At 41.1% G+C, this 22,984-nt stretch overlaps 2 protein-coding genes across 2 annotated transcripts; one reads left to right on the plus strand and one right to left on the minus strand.

Annotated features, from left to right (window-relative positions):
- Window positions 1–8,294: 8,294 nt before the first annotated feature.
- Window positions 8,295–18,360, minus strand: LOC122672723 (chalcone synthase 2-like). Its single transcript, XM_043870197.1, has 2 exons — window positions 18,356–18,360; window positions 8,295–9,293 (listed from the first exon to the last, which is right to left on the minus strand). Exon 2 carries the CDS (start codon window positions 9,270–9,272, stop codon window positions 8,355–8,357), a length of 918 nt encoding a protein of 305 aa, XP_043726132.1. The 5' UTR covers window positions 9,273–9,293; window positions 18,356–18,360; the 3' UTR covers window positions 8,295–8,354.
- LOC122672721 (chalcone synthase 2-like) lies at window positions 13,029–14,267 on the plus strand. Its single transcript, XM_043870195.1, has one exon. It carries the CDS (start codon window positions 13,074–13,076, stop codon window positions 14,250–14,252), a length of 1,179 nt encoding a protein of 392 aa, XP_043726130.1. The 5' UTR covers window positions 13,029–13,073; the 3' UTR covers window positions 14,253–14,267.
- Window positions 18,361–22,984: the final 4,624 nt, after the last annotated feature.

Consider the following 22,984-nt stretch of genomic DNA (forward strand, 5'->3'; position numbering starts at 1 on the left):
TCCCTCCCTAGGCCTGACAAGGGCCTAGGCTAAGATATCTAACCCTGACGGTGGGTCAGGTTGGAAATTTCTTGCCTTGGGTTAGGATCGGATCGGACTAGGGTTCAGGCCTCGAGTTGAGCCCGGACCTTGGCCTGACCCAGACCGACCCTATTTTAAGTTACTATAAAATATATATTGATATACTATATATGTATTATAAACTTTAAATGTGACTCATATTTTGTTATATAATATATTATATATGAACTTTCTATAAAAAAAATATTATATATGAAGATAATAAGTGATATTATATTTTATTATATTGTTATTTTATGCATAATTGATAATTTTCTCCCCGACACAACCCAATTCAATCCAATCCATGCATCTCTCCCTTTCCCCACTCCTTGATCAGGGTCAGCCCAACTAAGGGGAATCAAAATCAGCGATCAGGTCGGTCTCTCTCTCTCGGAATTCTGAGTTCAACAAATTATCATTTCCTTATTTTCAGTTCTGTTTTTCTGATTTTGATTTGTCATGCCTCTTTCCTGACTTCATCCAAGTTCGAATCTTTTTTTTTTTTGAAGTCCTCTTCTGATGCTCCCTTTCATACTAGCTGGATTTCCATGCCTCTTTTCCCCTAGATTCGTTGCTTATCCGGTTCTCTATTGCTGTTGTTGTGGATGAAACTGTGAATTGTCTGATTTGTCTTGTGGTTTTCTGTAAATTCGTTTTCCTTGAGACAGAGAAGAAGATTGTGGTTGCTCAAGTCCCAACCGTTCTACGTTTCTTTTTAATTTAAGTTTGTTAATACTTTGTGAGCTTCCATTCCATAATTTCCATTATCCTATACCCCTACATGGTTAGATTTTTCAGGCTTGGGTCAGGCCGGGCCTGGGCCCAACTAAGGGGATTCAGAGTTGGGCTGGGGTTTTAAAAAGTCTGGCCCAACTCGATCTAGTTGCAACCCTAGTATCGATACTCTAGATATCACTATGCATTCTCTTAACAATGAGTGGGAAATATTTAGATTAAAAAAAACATAAAAATGAATAATTCAGATTTGTCTTGTGATTTTCGCAAACATCACCTTCCATTGTTACATACTTACATATAATTACCCAAAAAAACTGTTCTATTTTGTTTTATAACAATAATAAGGGAAAATATTCTCTGTGGGGGGCACGTAGGCCATGCCCAGACATAATAGGGGCAAATGACCACTGTGACTCCATGAAAGGAGGAAACTCCGCCCCCGATATGCCAGCGTGTGTATTCCATTGGCTGTCTCACGTGTGGTCCATGCGCTCTTCCACAAAGAACATTTCCCCTAAAAATAATTAGGTTGCCGACTGGAATACTAAAAGAAAAGCTATTTTAGGATACGGGGAAAAACCATCGCCGAAATAAGTTTTCATCGCCATAAAATAAAGGCGACGACAAATAATTCTGTCGTTGTTTCATCGCCTAATATTCTGTAGTCGAAAATGGGAAACAGAAAAAGCACTACAGTTGGGTTATATATTTTCGGCGACAGTTACTAAGTCGTCATTGCCTTAGGTCATACTTTCGGCGATGATCGTTATTTTACCGTTGTCTTTGTTTAGCATTCGACGATGGTTACTATGAAAGTTTTTGTTATTGAAAAACTGGTTTAATGTACGTATTATGTCTTCTACGACTTTCTGTCGTAAAAATTTATTTATGAAAAATATACTATTTAAAAAACTTTAAATACCATCACCAAATAACATATTAGACGACGGTTACTTTGCTACCGTTGAAGAAAATACGTTTTGAGCTCAAGGAGTTCTTCAACGATGTAGTTGAAAATTTATTCTAAAAATAGTCAATTCCAAACTTATATTTTAGTGTACAATTTAATAGCTATTGCAAGAAAGGACTTTTATTTTTTATCCAGAAATTAGAGTAAATTATTTATTATAATTAAGATATAAATATAAATATAAATAGTAATAAACAGATTCACTTCCATGTTTCTATGGTTATTTTGTTAGATCCTTCTCCGTTTTCAGGCTTCAAAAGTTATAAAAAAAATGAAGGGAAAAAATTCCCCATGACTCTGGACTGGGGATTCCTTCCCATGCCCTCTCAAATAATGAGCAATAGGGCCCACATTAACACCCTCTCTCCTCCTACAATATGAGCCCCATGCTAAATGTATTTATGTCCCGCCTTCTCATTGGTGGGGTTTTCCACTCTAGCATTATGGGAAATCTTTGCACAAAAATTAAATTCTCTTATTGACTAATTAATTTATTTTTTCGACAATAAAAATGTAATATATATCTTGTAAGTACCAAACTGAAAGGTGAAAGTAAAAGATGATTTTATGATTTATGAAATAGTAATCTTAAGGTCTATGATAGATATTCACATACCAAACAAAAATTTTCAGTAAATTAGTTTCCACTAATGCCTTAATCTTGTCAGTTCGAATTTTTTTCATCGTAATTCCTTCTCGTCTTTTAACAACATACATCTGGGTTGAGAGATATAAGCAAAAAAATGATGTATGGAGTATATTGAATACTTCTGGGATAATGAGTTGTTATAAACAAATATCATGCTAATAAGGTGTAGTGACTTTGTGTGTCCTTTAATCATAATAAATGCATGCCTTCTAATACCACTTAACAACACCTTACATGCATCTTATCAAGGTGGTGAGCTTTCTATGTATGTTCTTTATTACGGCACTCACTAGTAGTACATGTTTTATCTTCATGATGATTTCAATATTTACCCTTAATGCAAAATTTTTTTAGATAGGTTAATTTCATCGATTCTCCTTGTTGGTCCTTCTAATAGGTTGGGAGATAAAAAGTCTAACCATTCATAGCCAAAACAATGACTTTGAGACTAGTAATGGGGGGAAATTGGAGCTTCTCCATCATTCCATTCCTACCATAAATGACTCAAAGCATAAGAATAGCACAAACCAATGTTAAGCAATAAACCTAATAAAATAAGGTCAAAATTTAAACACCATATAACCATTAATGCATTGTAAAGTTAGTGTATACATAATAATACATTATTGCTTTTCTATGTTGAATATTAGGGCAATTGAAGGTATTGACTCATCTAGATGGTAAGGGTCTTGCCTGGTTGTTGCCAAGTATTGGGATTGAATTCACCTTCACTCAGGGGATGGGTTAAAGAATTAATGGAGGGCTTGAAATAGTATATTTCTCATTCCCATATCACACCCGGTTCAGAAACTTCTTACTTAGTTTTATTGTACAATTCACATATGCATTGTAGAGTGAATATAAAGCGAAAAAAGAAGCAAGAAGTTTCTTTTATAATATCACATTTCATTTTTAATTAAGCAAGTCATTTTTAATGGGGCCCAGATAAAAGATTTAGGGAAAATTACCTCCTCAGACAAGCTATGGTGATGGACTTACGCTAAGCTTACTATCTGTTTACACCCAGAGCCCTCACGGCCAAACGAAGGCACTCGGCCACGAGGTGACTCGACCAGGTGGATATACCGAAGCACCATGGCACCTTCCGGTCAAAGTTGGGTTCATCGGCCAAGAAGCAGATGGTTGGCGTTAAAGACAGTTTTTCTACAGTTAGGGCTGGGAAGGTGTGTTAGCCTGAACATGGCGAGGTGGTGGCCGATGATTAAGGAGACTGTTGCTTATGGTTATCCTTACTGTATAAAATAAATAGGAGAAGCAAGAAGGAGGGATCAATCAATCACATACCAAAACCTGCATTTTACTTATCTTAACTTTCTTTTACTGTTTTCTTTTCCTTTTCCATGATGGTGTAAACCTAAGGTTTCTTGTATTTTGCTTTATGCACCCTTATGATTTGCACTGTAGATCGTTCACTACGAGTAATTTGGAGTGCAATTACAATCCATCTTCAGGTCTCTTCGGTCTATTATCTTTGAGAAGTGCTCGGAATATCGGGGCATGAGTAGAACTCTAAACCGCCACAACGTAATAGGGTGTCCTATTCTCATTCCTGCCATACCTCACTGGCTGAAGGATTTTTGGCACAACACTTTTAGGCATGCCCGGTGGGACACTCGATAGTAATGGTGGATACCAAAGCAAGTCAATGCAATAAAGATAACAAAACTGATGAGTCTGATGGTGGAAATGCAAACCAACTGGTCACGCAGGGTAAGCGACAGTTAGATACTGCTGCTCCTCCTTTCGTGACCATGCTGCTATAGGGGCAGGCCCGCACGACCACTGAAACGCAAGGGTACCTGCAAACGGGAGTGGAGGACATGAAAGCAATCGTAGCTTCCATGGCCCAAGCCTATAATGGTACCTCGGCCTAGTTTGAAGAGTTGGTTACGATGTTTATGGCCTAACAGCGGACACTATAGGCCAACCAACTTCGTATAGGCCAAACCCCAGTTGTACAAGTGGGTAGTGCGGTAGGGGCCGGAATCGATCTGCCATTCGCTCAAGCGGTCTATCTCGGCGCTTTTAGTCAGGCCGGTTGTGCTAGTTCATCCAGTCAGCCAGAACGTCCAAATGGAGCGACGACTAGGACCACACCTCCTCAGAGCGGGGTTCCTGCACTGGCAGTGCAGGTCGGGAATTCGACTGTGCCAGTCACCACGATAGGTTTGACACCAAGACCCCAGGTTGTTGGAGGAGAGCGCACTGGGCATGCAAGTACAAGTTTCTATCAAAGGTTGGCATTGCCTAGGGTGAACTTGCCAGAACCAGAATGGCCGTATGTCGGTCACTTTCCACCACCCCCAAACAAGGGGCAAGCAGAGATCTGACAGAGGTAGCCATTGGTTGTGGATCAAGCCAATTAGGTACTTGTAAACTAGGTAGATTTGACCCGGTTGATCTAAGAGTAAATCAACCCCTTGTTCGGCCCATTACCCGGTCGGTATATATGAAGCCTTACCGCGAGCATTATGAACAGTTGGATTTTGGGTATAATCAAAAAATTCCAGAGTTCGCCAAGTTCTCTGGAGAGGACAACATGTCCAATGTCGAACACATAGCAAGGTTCGTTGTCCAGTGTGGAAACTTCGGGGCTAACGAAGTCATGAAACTTAGGTTGTTCCCAAACTCACTGACCGGCTCGGCATTCACCTGGTACATCAACTTACTGGCTGATTCGATCCAAACTTGGCGTGAGATGGAGGATCAGTTCCACGCTCAGCTTTATTGGACTGAGCCTCTAGTCTCAATAGTGGATTTGGCACGCATGTGCCAATTGCCCCATGAGTCAGTTGCTAAGTTTGTCAATAGATTCAAGCTGGCGCAATATAAGTGCCCGATTATTTTACAAGAGCCAAAATACACTAATTAAGATGGCTCTAGGCGGGCTTTTCTTCGAGCTGTGGAAGCACTTTGCTAGACAGGAATTCCCAGACCTCGATCAACTCGTAGCCCAAGTAACCAGCTATGAGTTGCTCCTCAGGGAGGAGGCAGACCGAAGAGCCTCAACCTTGGGGACCTATTATAAACAGTCGACTTTGGTGATTATGGGGGCTGCTAACCCCAGTTCTGTCAACTTTTCAGATTTTGAGGCCGATGAGGAATGTGAGGTTAGCATCACCAAAATTGTTTCAGGGAAGCCTTACGTGTGCAAGACTTTGTTTTCGTTGGGTGAAGGCGTAGGGCCCAGTCCGTCGCCAAAGCTGACTTCGGCTAGGAATTTGGATAGTAGGACCAGATATTCTTATGACATATCCAAGGCCAAGTCAATCTTCGACCACCTCTTTAAAGACAAACAAATTAAGCTATCTGAGGGGCATCATATACCTTCGACCAAGGAGATTAAGGGTAAAAGGTATTGTAAGTGGAACAATTCATTCACTCACAACACTAATGGTTGTATTGTTCTTCGAATGGCATTGTAGAAAGCTATTAATGACGGGTGCTTGAAGTTCCCGGACAAGGGGAAGGGCGTCATGCTAGTGGATGAGAACCCTTTTCCGCCAGTCAACATGGTAGATGCTGACCTGTCGAAGTTGTGCCTACTCAAGAGGAAGGAACTGCATGTCACGCTGAAGCATTCATAGCACATTGACCTTGGGTAGAAGCCCGGTTTTTATCTGGTGGACCGAGGTGACTAACACCTTTCTTGGACCGCAACCTAACATGAACCCCAACATTTGGATTTGATCAGTTTGGATGGAGTCATTATGGTTTGATTTTTTAGTAAGGGTTCTAGACCTTAATCTAGATGGCAAATTCTTATCAATTGAGACCTTGAAGATGGTTATCCTTGAAAACCAAACTCATTGACGTTACAGAACATACCATTGTTTTCTTGGTTCTCTCATCTTCCAAGCATATGAGCTTCTTCCACGGAAATGGAGAGGTCATTTCTACTTCAAATATTGTAAGTAAATCTCCATAGAAAGGTGCAAATGTGCGCCCGCACTCCGACTAGGAGAATCATTGGTTGTCTACCTTTTTTCTCCAATTGTTAGGTTACCAATCTGATTGTTCCAGCCATTGGCTTCTTATTAGTCTTGTAGTCTTGGTTCCTCTAGTAGGAGGTTTGATTTTGTTGAAGCCTTTGGCCATGTAGGGATTAGCCTACAGAAGCTATAAGGTCTCTTCTTTTGGTTGTAATTATATTCATTTTTTTTAATAAACTGATATTACCTATAAAAAAAAATCACTATGACAGCCACAAAAAAGAGAATATCAAGGTTAAAAACACCTCTGCATGATGTACAAACTCCAAATGAGGTTAAATATCAACTGAAGTTTGTACTCACTATGGAGGGTGGATTGAGGATTAAAAAACTCAAGGACATGAATGGTGTAGGGTTTGTTAAATTGATCTGGAGGATTGTTTCCAACAAAGAAAGCCTATGGGTCAAATGGGTGCGTAGAAGATATTTAAAAGTTGATTCTTTATGGATAGTGAGAGTTCCAAAGGACTGTTCTTGGGTGTGGAGAAAATATTGAAGTATAGAGACAAACTTGAGCATTTGAACCGGCACAAAATTGGTAATGGTGAAGGTACTAGATTGTGGCTTGATCCATGGCATCAAGAGGGGGTTCTCAGCAAAATATTTGGGGATAGAATTTGGTATGATGTAGGTTCAAATAGACTTGCTCCTTTGCTGTCGATTTTAGCTGATGGGGAATGAGACCTAGGCCCATTGAGATCAATTGCCCTTGAGATAACATGGAGCCCGCTCGGAAGTATTACAAAGCTTAATGCTTCCGAAGATGATATTGTTGTTTGGAATGCAAATCCTTCAAGTCTCTTTTCTTCTAAATCGGCTTGTGATCCTCTCAGGAGGCCGAGTCCGAAGCTCATTTGGGCATCTGTTGTGTGGTTTCATTTGAGTATCCTTGAACAGTCTTTCACTTCTTGGAGCTAGATGCTTAATTGATTCACTATCTACATTAGACTAGATTCAGAAGAGGAATTTTCATCTTGCATCATTTTGATGCTTATGCTGGTCAGGCTCGGAATGTAGAAACCACTTATTCTTTGAGTGCAGTTTCTTTGGTCAGATCTAGAGAGAAATCTGTAGGCTTTACTCTTCTAGATCCCCAACTTTGGATGTGATAGTTGAAGCTAAGTGGGTTGCTAAGGAGTTTGACGGTGATCAGGTGGGAAGCATTGGTAAAGTGGCATTTTGTGCTACCATTGCTCACTTGTGGATTGAGAGAAATTTCAGGATGTTCTGGAACAAAACACAGACCAAATCTGTTATTATTGACGATATTTCTTTCATTCCATCACCCTCAGGGGGAAAAGATCCTATCAGAACTATTACCTTATTGATAAATGGGGGGTGAATGCTCTTCTTTTGAGTAGCTGGGTTGTTTGTGGTTTTGTTCGCTTTTGGGCCTTTCTTTGTAGCCTCATAGGCTGATTTGAGCCCCTTTCTTTGTATATTCCTTCTTTTTCTATAAATTTGATTTACCGATAAAAAAAAAAAATTTGTACTCACCACCCATAAGAAGGAATTTGGGTGTTTCTCTTGACATGGGCATCAAAAAACTAATCTAATGAGCAATGATCTTTTGGATGCGAGCCATCCTTAATAACATTCAGCCTTGGCCAATGTGTAGTCCCAAGATCCGCAATTGTCTTTTCAGTAAATTTAATCAAGGTAGTATTTTATTAAAAGAAGCTTAAACAAGTAAAAATAAATAAACTTAGAAAAGAGTACCTTCGGTCTTAACTGAACAGTAAATGGCAAAAAATAAATCATCAATTAATACATAAATGGATCCATCCCATGAAAAAATCTCAAAGAGAACCAAACAATCAAAGCAAGGAAGGCACATACTATAAAGCTATATAGAAAACCCCATAGAGGAAAGTGTGCCTACAAATATTCAATGCAAATTGATAAGATCAACAAGCCCGGATTAAATTGTACTGATGCTACGCAAGACAATTGTCTCCACAGTTAGACCCGGTCCAAACCCTAATAGCACACCCCAATCAAACCCTTCTCCGGTTGTGGCTTTTCCTTCCTTTATAGACTTGTTCCTCATCTCATCCAAAATGAACATCACAGTGGGGCTTGACATATTACCATATTCGCTCAACACTTTTCTTGATGCCTTCAGTTTCTCCTCCTTTAAACTAAGAGTCCCTTCGATCAGGTCCAAAATTGCCGGCCCACCAGGGTGAGACACCCAAAAAATGGAGTTCCAATCACTAATACCGATCTTGTTGAATGCTTCCTCCAAACATTTTCCAATGTTCCCAGAAATAGTTTTGGCTACATCTTTGGATAAGCTGATTGAAAGACCCGTTTGACGCAAGTGTCCTTCAACCATATCATCTGAGTCTGGGAGAATTCGAGTACCTGCTGAGACTAATTGGAACAATGGACGCTCAACTGATGTGTCAGGGTCTGCACCAACTATTAAAGCTGCAGCACCATCTGCGAAGATTGCCTGCCCAAGTAGGGTGTGGAAGTCGGTCTCGGTAGGTCCCTTGAAGCCACTAACTGAGTTTAACTCGGAGCAAACAACGAGGACACGAGCACCTTTATTGTTCTCAGCGAGGTCTTTGGCAACACGGAGGACACTGCCACCGCCGTAGCAACCTAGATGATACATCATCACACGTTTGACGGTTGGTGAAAGGCCAAGGAGCTTGATGAGTTGGAAGTCGGCACCAGGAGCATCAACACCAGAAATGGTAGTGAATACAATGTGGGTGATCTCAGATTTGGGCTGCCCCCACTCATTGATGGCTTTTAAAGCTGCTTCTTTAGCCAACTTGGGAACCTCAACAACCATAATATCTTGGCGAGCATCAAGTGTTGGAGCCATGGGGTTGTAGAAGTCGGGGTTCTCGTCGATCATTTCCTCAGTCATATAGAGATGTCGTTTTATAATTGTAGATCTGTCACAGATTCGCTTGAACTTCTCCTTCAATCCAGTCATATGCTCACTCTTTGTGGATCTGAAGTAGAAATCGGGAAATCAGGCTGATAGACACGAGTTGGATGGATTTTTGTGCCGATGGCCAGCACGTGGCTGGACCACATGACGCACTGCGCCTCATAGATTTCTCCAACTGATCCCATTGCTTATGTAGATCAATTAATCGATCTAAAGGGTGCGAAAATATTCTGAAATAGGGGAATGAATTAAGATGGAAGGAAAGGCTAAGTATTGAAACTAGCAAACGATGATTGTTGGATGAAATAGTAAGACAGATGCATGAGGTTTTATAGAAGTCGGAAGACTGAATGGATCCATTGGTTGATCCGTCCGCACAACCATGTTTTTGAATTTTATTATAATCACTTAAGACTTGGAAAGAAGTTGCCTTTTTTGAAACTTTTTGTTTTGGAAGGAAAATAAGTCAAAAAGGATCCATTGAATTGAGTAACGCAAGTGATTGTAGACCAATTAATTATTCTCATCTTTGTTTGAATGAGACTCCGTCACACTGACTTATATGGGTTCCTGTTATAGTGTTGGGGTTCGAAGGAAACGTGTGGTTTCTTTATTGCTCATGTGAGACTCGTAGTAGAGAAAATAAAAAAGAGAATGAATTGTGAGACAACCGCGAGAGAACGGTGTTTCATATTTCTATATGTCTGATTTGATACGGGTATTTTGAGCCAAAGGAGTTATTGTGGACCAATTATTCACCTTTGTTTGAATCAGAGTCTGCCTCACACTCACTTATATGGGTTTTTAGCAAATTGATTGCTCTACTCCATTAACATGCAATAATGCAGAGTTTAGTTTTTTTTTTTTTTTTTTTTTTTGTGGGTTGGGCCGTTGGGGGATGTGGGATGGGGCATTAGGGATGTAAACGGATCGGATTCGGCTCGGATAGTGTTATATCCGCATCCGCATCTGATTAGCTTTTGGATGGATTCGGATAGTGCTAAACGGATATGGACCCGGATTCGAATCAGATATTTTATCCGTTTACATGTAAATATAGTTTTTTGGATAGCTATAGTCTATCCGTATCCGCATCTGTTTAGCTTTCGGACGGATTCGGATGATGCTAAATGGATACGGAAGCGGATTTCAGCTATTAATTTATACCCCTATGGGGCGTAGAGTTGGGAAAATTATCGTCTCCATGTATCTGCCTCTCTATTTCCTCCATTTCATCTAATAGGGGGGGAGTGGACCCCACCCGAATAGTGTGTTTGGGAAGGAGTTAGAGTGGTCATTTCTGTCCCCTATGAGATGAAATAGAGAAAATAGAGGGACAGATAAATAGAAACGATAAAAATACGGCGTAGTTAGGGTTCTAAGGAAACGTGCTATTTCTTGGGTGATTCCAAAGATTGAGCTACAAGACCTTTTATTCCTAATTTTGGGAGAAAAATATTAAATAATAAAAAATTTGTCTAGGCCAGTATACATGTGAGCTTAGATCATCATATCTGCTCCATAAAAATAAGAAAATTAAGATTTTGACGGGAATGATGGATTATTGTGGGTGCCACGACCACCTCGAGATGCGTGGGTGGTCACATCAGCCTTGAGTTTGGACTCTCAGTGGTCCGAGGGATTCTCAAAGTGGGCCTTTTTGGCGACAAGGCAATCTTATTTCACTTTTCTTCTATTGAGATTCATTATTAGAATGGGGGTTGGGATCATACTACATATTGAAAAAAAAATAATCGCCACCTAAGATTTGGGTTTAGGACGCAATGGTGATAGCCCCATCCAGAGTGAGTGAAAACCTGATTTTATATGGTCGGGTCAGAGAGTCTAGGTACGTACTTAGGTTACGAGCGTGAAAAAGTATTTACACCCCATCTCGTCCAGTTAATCCAATCTTTCTACTTGATGTTTGATTTCGAATATTCTCCCATGACCATGTATTCTATTCCAACATGTAAAGCTATATGATGCATCAAATATATGAAAATGAATTAAACATGATATTTTGACAAATAGAATTTACTATTTACACTAAAATCAAATTACTTTAATGGTTTACATTGTGCCAAAAACAAAGAGAGAGGTAAATATGTATACCCACTAGCAAAATTAATCAAAGTAAAGAAAATGCAAAAGATGTAAAATATGAGATATCCCACGGCTAAGGTGGAGATGGACGATTGACTTGATTGCCTCTCACTTGTTGGACATAGTAACAGCTATGTACTTCGGACAGAGTAACAACTGTAATAGGAACTTTAAACTAGGGTTCTAAATGGATAGCCGAAAATCTGAATCCAATCCATGTTCGAATCCGTTTAGGGCTATCCGTATTCAAAAAATTACTATCCGTATCCGTTTGGAAACTATCCGTATCCTGTCCGTTAACTAATTGGATACGGATTCAGATAGTTCTCATTTCCGATAGGATATCCGATCTGTTTAACTTTCCATTTACAATTTTACTTGTTTTAATTTTATTATTAGTACTTTTATAAGGTTATTTTGGTAATATAAATCTTAATTCTTAACCTAAATGGCCTAAACCCTAATCGACTATACCCTTATTCTGTCACTCTTGACTCTCAAGTCTCAATGCCTCAGCCCCTCAGTGGCACTCTGCACTCAAGCCTCAAGGTCATTCAAGACCTCGACACTGGGATCAACAAGAACCTCAACCAGTCTGAATTCGAAGCTCTTCTCCAAGAGTTCAAGACCGATTACAACCAGACCCATTTCGTTTGGAACAAAGAATTCAAGGAGGCAGCTGATACACTCCAAGGCCCTCTGCGATAGATCTTCATTGAGTTCTTGAGAGGTCCTGCACTGCTGAATGCTCTGGTTTTCTTCTATAAAAAGAGCTCGGAAAGAAGGCTAAAGATAAGGTTTTGATTCATTCACTCGTCAAGACCATTGTTCCTCTTGAAAAGCTTGAATCCAATGATGGGCCTTAATTTTTTGAGGCTGGATTTTCATCAGATAGCAGCTAGTAGGGTTGATTTTCTCCTACATAATATTTAATTTGTAAGGGTTCTTAATTGACCATTGCATTCACAATCCAAGTATCGAAAGACCTTTTCTCAATGCACGAATTGTTAAGTAATCTAAGTTAACACAATTTTGTAACTCTAATAAAATGTTGTATTTACAGATTCTATGGAGAACATATATTGGTAGCTAAGGTTAAAAATGCATATCAACTGGGCCCAAGTACTTTTCTATTTTGGAATACTCAATTTGGTCCAAGTCATTTGAATTCGGTATTTACATATATTTGGCGAAATCCAGGGCCACACTGTTTGAAATTTAAAGGCCGAAAATTTAGAAGAAAGACCATGCTGCCTACCGTTATTGACTGAGTGACCGAATCAAACACCCCTAAATCATAAGCCACTCAGATTTTGGATAATTTATTGTAAGAAAAAAAAAATGATCATAATGACCATAATTAGTCAAACAAGGCGCCTGTAGAAGTGATTATCAAACAACTTTCTCTCACGGTTGGTTGTCTCAGATGCCATTTTATTAGTTGTATTATTGATTTCATCTTAAAAAAACACACATTGGGCTTCTATAAAACCCCATGCTCTCTGCCTTTGCTATTTCATCAAAATTTCATCCCTTACTATAGCCTTCTCTTCCATCTTAATTCATTCCGGATTTTTTCACACCCTTTAGACCGATCCACACTAGAGAAGATCAACAAGAGCAATGGAATCAGTTGGAGAAATCTATGAAGCGCAGTGCACTCAGGGTCCAGCCACAGTGCTGGCCATCGGCACAGCAAATCCATCAAACTGTGTGTATCAGCCTGATTTCCCAGATTTCTATTTCAGATCCACAAAGAGTGAGCATATGACTGGATTGAAGGAGAAGTTCAAGCGAATTTGTGACAGATCTACAATTATTAAACGTCATCTCTACATGACTGAGGAAATGATCGAGGAGAACCCCGACTTCTACAACCCCATGGCTCCAACACTTGATGCACGCCAAGATATTATGGTTGTTGAGGTTCCCAAGTTGGCTAAAGAAGCAGCTTTAAAAGCCATCAATGAGTGGGGACAGCCCAAATCAAAGATCACCCACATTGTATTCACTACCATTTCTGGTGTTGATGCTCCTGGTGCCGACTTCCAACTCATCAAGCTCCTTGGCCTGTCACCGACCGTCAAACGTGTGATGATGTATCATCTAGGCTGCTACGGTGGTGGCAGTGTCCTCCGTGTTGCCAAAGACCTCGCTGAGAACAATAAAGGTGCTCGTGTCCTTGTTGTTTGCTCGGAGTTAAACTCTGTTAGTGGCTTCAAGGGACCTACCGAGACCGACTTCCACACCTTACTTGGGCAGGCAATCTTCGCAGATGGCGCTGCAGCTTTAATTGTTGGTGCTGACCCTGACACATCAGTTGAACGCCCACTTTTCCAACTCTTCTCAGCAGGTTCTCGAATTCTCCCAAACTCAGATGATATGGTTGAAGGCCACTTGCGTCAAACGGGTCTTTCAATCAGCTTATCCAAGGATGTAGCCAAAACTATTTCTGGAAACATCGGAAAATGCTTGGAAGAAGCATTCATCAAGATTGGTATTAGCGATTGGAACTCCATTTTTTGGGTGTCTCACCCTGGTGGGCCGGCGATTTTGGACCTGATTGAAGGGACTCTTGGTTTGAAGGAGGAGAAACTCAAGGCATCAAGAAAAGTGCTGAGCGAATATGGTAATATGTCAAGCCCCACTGTGATGTTCATTTTGGATGAGATGAGGAATAAGTCTATGAAGGAAGGGAAAGCCACAACTGGAGAAGGGTTTGATTGGGGTGTTCTATTAGGGTTTGGACCAGGCCTAACTGTGGAGACAATCATTTTGCGTAGCATAACCCAGGCTTTATGATCTTACCAATTTGCATTGATTTGTCGTTACACTCTATTCTATGGGGTATTTTGTATGGCTCTATATTTTGTGCCTTTATTACTTTGGTTGTTTGGTCCCTTGAGCCATTCCCATTCCTTAGGGATGGAGGGGGAGGGGGGGGGGGGAGGGGTGAGGGAGGTTTTTAGCATTTGTATTTTAGTAAGAACCGAAGGCCCTCTTACCTAATAAAGTAACTATTTTTGTATTTGTTTATGCTTCTTGTAACAAAATACTAAGTTAAAATTTGCTGAAAGGACAACTGAAGATGGTGGGTTTGTTATAAGATTAAGCGTATAGATGAAGATGGTGGGTTTGTTATAAGATTAAGCGTATAGATTAGAACACTTCATCGTATAAAATTTCAAAGTTTTTTTTTGTTCACTAGTAAGCATAGTTTGACTAAAATACCTATTTTTTCATACTGAAACACCCTTGTTCAAATCATGTTCATTAGTAATGTGTAAGCATGTTTTTCCTTCCCAATTCTACAAATAGGAATCCTCAATTAATAAAAGGGAAAATTACACTACGACCCCCTGAGGTTTGTCCTAAATACAGAGCGACCCCCTGTGCTTCTAAATTATACAGCCGCACCCCCTCTGATTGGACGGTGTTAAATAATACAATGTAAAATGCCAATTTTACCCTCTTCTAATATTATTAATCAAAAGCTGTTAAATAATACAATGTAAAATGATAACTTTGCCCTCTTCAAATCCTCTTTCCTCTCTAACCCTTTCTTCTTCTTCTTGATTTTCTTTTTTTTTTTTCTGGCTTCTTCTTCTCCTTGGTTGCTGTCGTTGCTTTCATCGCTGCCATTCCGTCCAACCCACAGCTCCAGGAGGATGAGGAATGCAGAATTCCAGGGAAGCAAAAACCTCTTCTCTTCTCCACACTCTCCTTTACCCACTTCTCTCTGTTCTTCTTCCTTCTCTTCTTGATGAAGACAACCACTTCCAACGCCGCTGCTTCTAATTTCTCTTCTCCGTACCATCCAACTGAGATTATCTCTCTCAGCTACGGCTCCTCTCTCTCAGCTACGGCTCCTCTTCAACGATTCCAATCTTATCTCTTGATCTCACTTGGAGACCAGCGACTCTACCTCTAAGTTTGGTCCATCACTTACTTTCTTTATAACCAAAAAGTTTCAAGAGTACTGATTTCAAGTTGCATGACCAAGATCTCCAATGGGTTCCTACATAATTGGTTCCTTCCATCTCTGGATGATGGTTTATGAATCTTTCAGTTTCTATGAGCAGTGGAAGACACCAAAGCATTCTCTAGTGCAGGAACCAATAGAATAATGGAAAGGTTCCATTTTTTTTTCTTTTAAAAACCTGGAATTGGACTGCTACTGTCTATTTCAATCCCAATCAAATCGAAATGGGTATAGAATCAGCTTGATTCATATAAATTAGAAACGAGAAGAAGCAAATATTTTCCCAAATATTCACCAAAAAACAATATTTTCCCAAATTTGTAATTTTTTAGGAGTTTTTTTTTGTAGATATTGTTACAAGATATAAGTTTCAGTGATATTCTGCTATTTTACTCACTAAAAAGAAGGGGGGGGGGGGGGAAATGACCAAAAATGAAGATCCAAGCATTCATGGGTGATTCAAAGAGGATTGGCGGAGTGGATTAGGATCGAAGTCTTAAACTATGCTCCAAAACCTGCAACCATTTCTGGATCAGAAGATAAAGGGTAAGAATATGACAGTAGATTGGAATCGTTGAAGACGAGCCGCAGCTGAGAGAGCTAATCTCAGTTGGATGGTACGGAGAAGAGAAATTAGAAGCAGCGGCGTTGGAAGTGGTTGTCTTCATCAAGAAGAGAAGGAAGGAGAACAGAGAGAGGTGGGTAAAGGAGAGCGTGGAGAAGAGAAGAGGTTTTTGCTTCCTCGGAGTTCTGCATTCCTCATCCTCTGAACCCATCTGCCACCCATCACTCTTTGGTTCAAGCCGTTCCACTCTCTGTACCTGAAAGAAGCCTGGAGCTGTGGGTTGGCCGGAATGGCAGCAATGAAAGCAACGACCGGCAACCAAGGAGAAGAAGAAGCCAGAAAAAAAAAAAAGAGAAAATCAAGAAGAAGAAGAAAGGGTTAGAGAGGAAAGAGGATTTGAAGAGGGCAAAGTTGTCATTTTACATTGTATTATTTAACAGCTTTTGGTTAATAATATTAGAAGAGGGTAAAATTGGCATTTTACATTGTATTATTTAACACCGTCCAACCAGAGGGGGTGCGGCTGTATAATTTAAAAATATAGGGGGTCGCTCTGTATTTAGGACAAACCTTAGGGGGTCACAGTGTAATTTACCCTTAATAAAATTATTGGCTAACTGTTCTCAGTGTCGGGGGTGCAGGATGCACCTAGACACATGGAGGTGAGCGAAATGACCATCCCGCCCCCTTGAATGGCTGAAATCACTGCCCCATGTGTCCGAACGCAGTCTGCAGTCCTAGACAGAGAACAATCACCCAAAATTATTATATGAAAACAAAGGATTTATGAGATTGTCGAGACCGGATCAGCTGTTCTTTTTGCATCTATAAATGCCTCTTTGCATACTTTAAATGGAAGTGGGTAAGATAAGTGTTATTATTTGACTTGTACAATATGTATGTATATGTAGGTGATCCACGGTTGAGATTGCCACCAATAAGGATAAAATATCTTTTGTTCAACCCCAGTAATTTGCTCGATCTCTCATTCCCTGTCTCTAGTATCCTTTCTTAAACCAAGACAGAAATCACTGATCATTTCCATTAAACACACGCCTTCAATTTTTTTTCCCAAATTGGGCCATCCAAATGATGAATTTTTCAATCAGAGCCTCTCATTTATATTTTTTTCAAATAGACTTCCCCAAATTACGCAAGCATATTTTTAGATTTTGGATTATTGTATATATCAACTTTGCCCCAAGCTTTTTTATTTATTTTATTATCATATCAATTTATTCAATATAAGTGGAAAAACTATACAGGGAAAGAGGACCTTGACTCTGACCCTGAGAAGGGAGAAAGGGGCCCTACAACAATAGAAGCCCTACATCACACGGCATACAATTAGAATACAAAATGGAGAAACTCCCGACTTACAACCACTAAGGCAAGGAAATTATAGGTATTTATACAAGAAAATATTACCCACTCGTGACTGGGCAACACGTGACATAAGACACGTGTCTAGTATCCCCCTTGATTCTCTAGATAAGCCAAGTCCCCTACTATGTTGGAATTCTTCTTCTTCTTTGCAGAGCAGTTTGACCATATCAAGACTTTAATTGCCTCTAGGACTCTCCATGATAATCTTCTACTATATCATACTCTTGTAAGGATTCATTTTTCTTGGGGAGGATGCCTACCAATATTGGACTCCTCGTGATGACGTCTAGCTGGGCAACGGAGTTCTACACTATAAATACAGAGGACAACACCCAGGTACGGGGATTGATCAATTTTTACTCTCTTACATAATTACTTTGCAAATTCTTATTTTTGCTTGGAGAACTGACTTAAGCATCGGAGAGTCCTCTCTAGAGTCTACTCTACTGCTCTCTTATGCCCTTGGCTTCCTAGCTTTGCAGGAATGTTCATCCACGTAAGCCTAGTTGGTTTACTGCAGCAACTGTTTGGCACCATTTGTGGGAATGACTGTAGACTATTTTGTGTAGGTCTTTCATCATGGTTAGAACTAGAGCCACCACTTCATCTCACCCAGATCCGCCAGAGATGTGGGATTAACCCATTGTGCCTCCTGCTCCATCAAGAGCCCCTACAGTAGATCCTATCAGGGATGGTAAGCAGGAAGGTAACCTGCAACAAGTCATTCATCCTCATAGTAATCTCCCATTGGGTTCCTAGACCTGTAAGCCCCAACGACCATCGCACAACTCAATGAGACTCTGATGCGAATACACAGCTTGGCTAACCTACTCTGAAGCATTGTTAGAACAATCAGTCACGCCTTCGAACCTTTGAACCGCCCTCAAAATGACCCACCAGCCGTTAGAGACCACCTTGGCAGATCGAGCATCACCAGATCTGACAGTAGACACTAGAGCCGTGCGGGGCAACCTGCTCGATGAACTAGAGCGGCTAGCTCCTTAGAGAGCCCAAGGAGGGACAACAAAGCAGGCTCAAACAAAATCATTCGAGGGCGAAGAAGTCATGAACAACATGGATGCAATCCTCACAATGCTAATCTGCTAAGAAGAGCAAGGGAACCACATCACCATGATGATAACCAAGGCTTTGATTATTAGGTTAGGAACTAGATGCATAACTCTAGAAAGTTATTCCAAATCAAGTAGGGATTGATGATCTCGATTTCCACAATCAGAGTGCACTCTCTGACGCAATCATGGTAGCACCGTTTCCCTTTGGGTTCAAGCCAACGACCTTTAAGATGTACGATGCCATGGGAGGTTCGAGCAATCACCTGGTGTACTTCTAGTCTACGATGGTCCTCCATCGAGTTTTAGACATTGTCACTTGTAGGGCCATTCCTAGGACTTCAAAAGGAGCCGTGAGGAACTTGTTCGTACACCTACCACCAAAGTTCGTGAATGAATTTTCCGAGTTCAACAGGTTTTTCCATATCAACTTCCAAGGCAGTAGAAAGCAAAAGAAGACCACGGCCAACCTGATGAACATCAAGCAACACCGGGATGAATCTCTTATACACTTCGTGAGTTGCTTCACCAATGAGTCCCTAGAAATCAAGAACCTAAATCCAGCTGAGCACGAAGAATCCCCCCAAGAACATCTCTAAGCTCTTAGCTCGGTGTGACAAATACAACAACATGGATGATGTGAAGGTTGCTCGGGATAGTTTGGAAAATAAAAGTTCGGACAAGAAGAGATAGGACCGAGGAGACCATGAAACACGTATGAATTGAGATAAGAGACAGTGGTCAGATCGGTGCTTAGATTGCCAGAGAAGCACTGAAAGGACCTACCTGGCCTCCAAGACCTACCTGGCCTCCTATCACCCACAGAATATCTAAGATATTATTGCAAATCAAGGACCATGATTTACTAAAATGGCCCAAGAAGATGACTTCCTATCTAGCAAACCACGATCAAAGGAAATACTATTAGTTTCATAGCAACCACAATCATGACACTGACGACTGCAAACACTTGAAAAGGGAGATCAAAGCCCTGATCTAGAGAGGTTATCTTAGTCAAATTGTCTGCCGAGATGACCAAAGGTGAGAGCGACAAAGATTCCAGGAGGAAACTGAATTTAAGAGGAGAGATGATTGGCGTGAAGATCAAAGAGATAGGAGGCAAGACCGGAATGATGCACCAACAAATTGTTGGACTGTGGTTGGTGCTGTTGTCATTGTTGTCAACACAGTCAACACACTCACATAGTTGGCATAGTGAGCAACGGAATTGTAGTGATAAAATTTGCTTTGGTACCGTCATCGTATTGACATGTACAAGTGTTATGGTAGCATTTTCGGAGGCTATGGCAGTGTACTGGTTATTTGGATTCGTCAATATACACAAGTTGGATAGTTTACTAAGGCTTTTGGGCATGTGTGGTAGTGTTCAAAGGTGTTTGGTACTGTTATATGGTGTTTTGTGATGTTTAATAAAGGTTGGAAGCAACAGGGTTTTGGTTTTTTTCTGTTTCTGAAAGCGCATCATAGGAGCACATGGAAGGGGTATATTTGGAACATCCAATTGGTCAAATCTGAAGAAGTCATGAACTAAAGAATTGTAGTGTGATGAGTCTTCTTCACAACGCAACTAGAATCACCGAATTCCAAGTTCATATGGAGAAATTATGTTGATTTTTGTACAGATGCACTATTTATAAGCAAATCTGGGCAGGCTGCAAGTTCAAAGATGTTATGGCACATACAACACGTATTCTGAGGTTTTTTATGATATTCGGACCTTTGATGTTGTGGGTTCAATTTTTCATCTTTTGAGCATATGGGTCATGTGGTGTGCATGAAGAAATGTTTGGTGATAGTATTGGGATGTGTTGTGGGTTCTATTTTTCCTCTACTGATGTGGTGTTTTTGCTACTAAATAAATCAGACCCACCAGAAATGGGCCACGACTTTTCTGTTGCACCTATTGTAGTACAACCATTATTAGAGGAGTACGCTAATATTTTCCCTAAGGAGTTACCCCCTAGTCTGCCCCCCATGCGGAAGATACAGCACCAGATTGACTTAGTGCCAGGATCAACTCTTCCCAATTTGGCGCATTACAGAATGAGTCCTGTCGAGCATGCCGAGCTACAGAGGCAAGTTACCGAGCTTTTGAACAAGGGCTTCGTGCGAGAAAGTTTAAGTTCTTGCGCCGTTCCTGTCTTACTTGTTCCTAAAAAGAATGGCTCCTGGCGAATGTGTGTCGACTGTCGCGCAATCAATAAAATAACCATCAAGTACAGGTTTCCCATTCCTCGTCCTGATGACTTGCTAGACTATATATCCAGGGCAAAGATCTTCTCTAAACTTGATCTAAAAGAGGCTATCACCAAATTAGAATCAAGCCCGGTGACGAGTGGAAAACCGCCTTAAAGACCCGTGATGGCTTGTTTGAATGGCTGGTAATGCCCTTTGGTTTACCCAACGCGCCTTCTACATTTATGAGGTTTATGGCTCAAATCTTACAACCTTTCATTTGAAAATTTGTGGTCGTGTATTTTGACGATATTTTGATTTTCAGTTGTACCACTAACGATCACTTGAGCCATATAAGGGCTGTTTTGAACATTTTGAGGCAGGAACAACTATATGCAGCTCTAGATAAATGCTACTTTATGGTGGAGAAAATCCTTTTTTTAGGATTAATCATCTATGGTAATGGCATTTCGGTGGATGATTCAAAAATTAAAGTCATCCAGGATTGGCCAACCCCCATGAATATCCATGAGGTCAAAATTTTTCATGGACTCGCATCATTTTACCGCCGGTTCATCGCCCATTTCAGCACCTTGGCTGCACCTTTGACAGCTTGCATGAAGAAAGGTGTATTTGATTGGACACCTGAAGCCCAACACAGTTTTGCATTGTTGAAAGAAAAACTGAGTTCTGCCCCAGCCTTAGCATTTCCAAATTTCGATTTGGTCTTTGAGGTGCACTGCGATGCTTCGGGCACAGGCATAGGCACAGTCCGTAGTCAAGGCGGACGACCCATTGCCTACTTTAGCGAGAAATTGAATGGAGCTAAATTACGCTACAATACATATGATCAAGAACTTTATGCTCCGGTTAGAACCTTGGAATATTGGCGGCATTTCTTGATCCATCGAGAGTTCATTTTATTTACTAATCATGAAGCCTTGAAATACATCTCCAGTCAGCAGAAGCTGAGTTCAAGACGAGCAAAATGGGCAGAATTTTTACAGGAATTTACCTTTGTGATCAAGCACAAAGCAGGTATCCAGAACCAAGTCGCCGACTCCCTCAGCCGAAAACGTAATTTATTGTACACCTTGCTCACAGAGGTGCTTGGGTTTGAATCATTTCAAGAACTTTACCCTGAGGATCCCTACTTTGCAAAGGTAATGACGGATGTGCAGAATGGCCAGCCAGGAAAATTTTCTATGAATGAGGGCTTCCTATTCAAGGTCGATAGGTTCGTTCGCGGAGCTGTGTGAACAATTCGTCACCCGCCTCTAGAGCAGCGTCAAGCAAAAGAAGACCACCGTCAATCTACTAAACGTGGTATAGAACCCTGGGAAATCTCTCAGGGAATATGTCAGCAGGTTCACCAAGGAGTCCTTGGAAGTTTGAGACTTGGACGACCAGACCCAGCATCCAGCCTTGGCGGGAGGCATCAGAGACCTGGACCTGATCAAGGACTTGGCGCATCACAAGACCAGGACTATGAAGGAGCTCCTGGAGCGGTGCAATGAGTTTGCCAATATGGCAGAGGTACTACAAGCCAGGAAGAAGGTGATCGAGGCTAAGCTGCAAGACAACAAGAGGTCAGCGCCAGACGATCGTAAGGAAGGCAAGTGATCAAAGACCGAACGCCAAAAGGAGAAGAACGACGGCCCATCAGGAAGAACTGATCGTCGTCCTGAGAGAAGTGAAAGAGCTAGTAGCCCTGAGTTCACGTCGTTGAACACAACCAGGTCACAAATCCTTATGCAGATCCAGGACTGTGACCTAATCCGTTGGCCATGACCCATGCTGGCAGGACCCGAGAAGCGGAACCCTAACAAGTGCTATCGCTTCCACAAGGAGAATGGGCATGATATAGAGGATTGTTACCAGCTGAAGAGGGAGATAGAAAACCTTGTAAGGGCGTGGAGCTTGAACAAATACGTGAAAGGAAGATGTGATGGTCGTTTAGGTCAAGCAGATAGAGGTCGTGACGGGAGAGAGAGGAATCAAGAAGAGAAGAGAGGAGGACGGATCAAGAGAGAGACTGCCCAGAAGAGCGGAGAGATGCAGCAAAGCCTAGTGGCACCAAGGGAGCCCCCATCCTCACCATACTAGGAGGACCGGGGCAGGAGTCCACCAGGAAGGCCAAAGCCCATGCCCGGTTCGTGGGAGTTATAGAGAAGCCAAACAAGATAGCCAAGATCGAGATGGTGATCTCCTTCTCGGATGAAGACCTGGAAGGACTAAGCTTCCCACATGAGGATGCCCTGGTGGTACAGGTGGAGGTAGCCAACTGACCTATACATAGGGTACTGATAGACATAGGAGCGTCTGTAGACGTGCT

This window comes from Telopea speciosissima, chromosome 8 (genome assembly GCF_018873765.1).
Source record: "Telopea speciosissima isolate NSW1024214 ecotype Mountain lineage chromosome 8, Tspe_v1, whole genome shotgun sequence".
NCBI lineage: Eukaryota > Viridiplantae > Streptophyta > Magnoliopsida > Proteales > Proteaceae > Telopea > Telopea speciosissima.

Bases quoted from the DNA above. Each gene is read 5' to 3' on its own strand.
- LOC122672723 (XM_043870197.1), bottom strand. From the start codon at position 9,272: ATGGCTCCAACACTTGATGCTCGCCAAGATATTATGGTTGTTGAGGTT.
- LOC122672721 (XM_043870195.1), top strand. From the start codon at position 13,074: ATGGAATCAGTTGGAGAAATCTATGAAGCGCAGTGCACTCAGGGTCCA.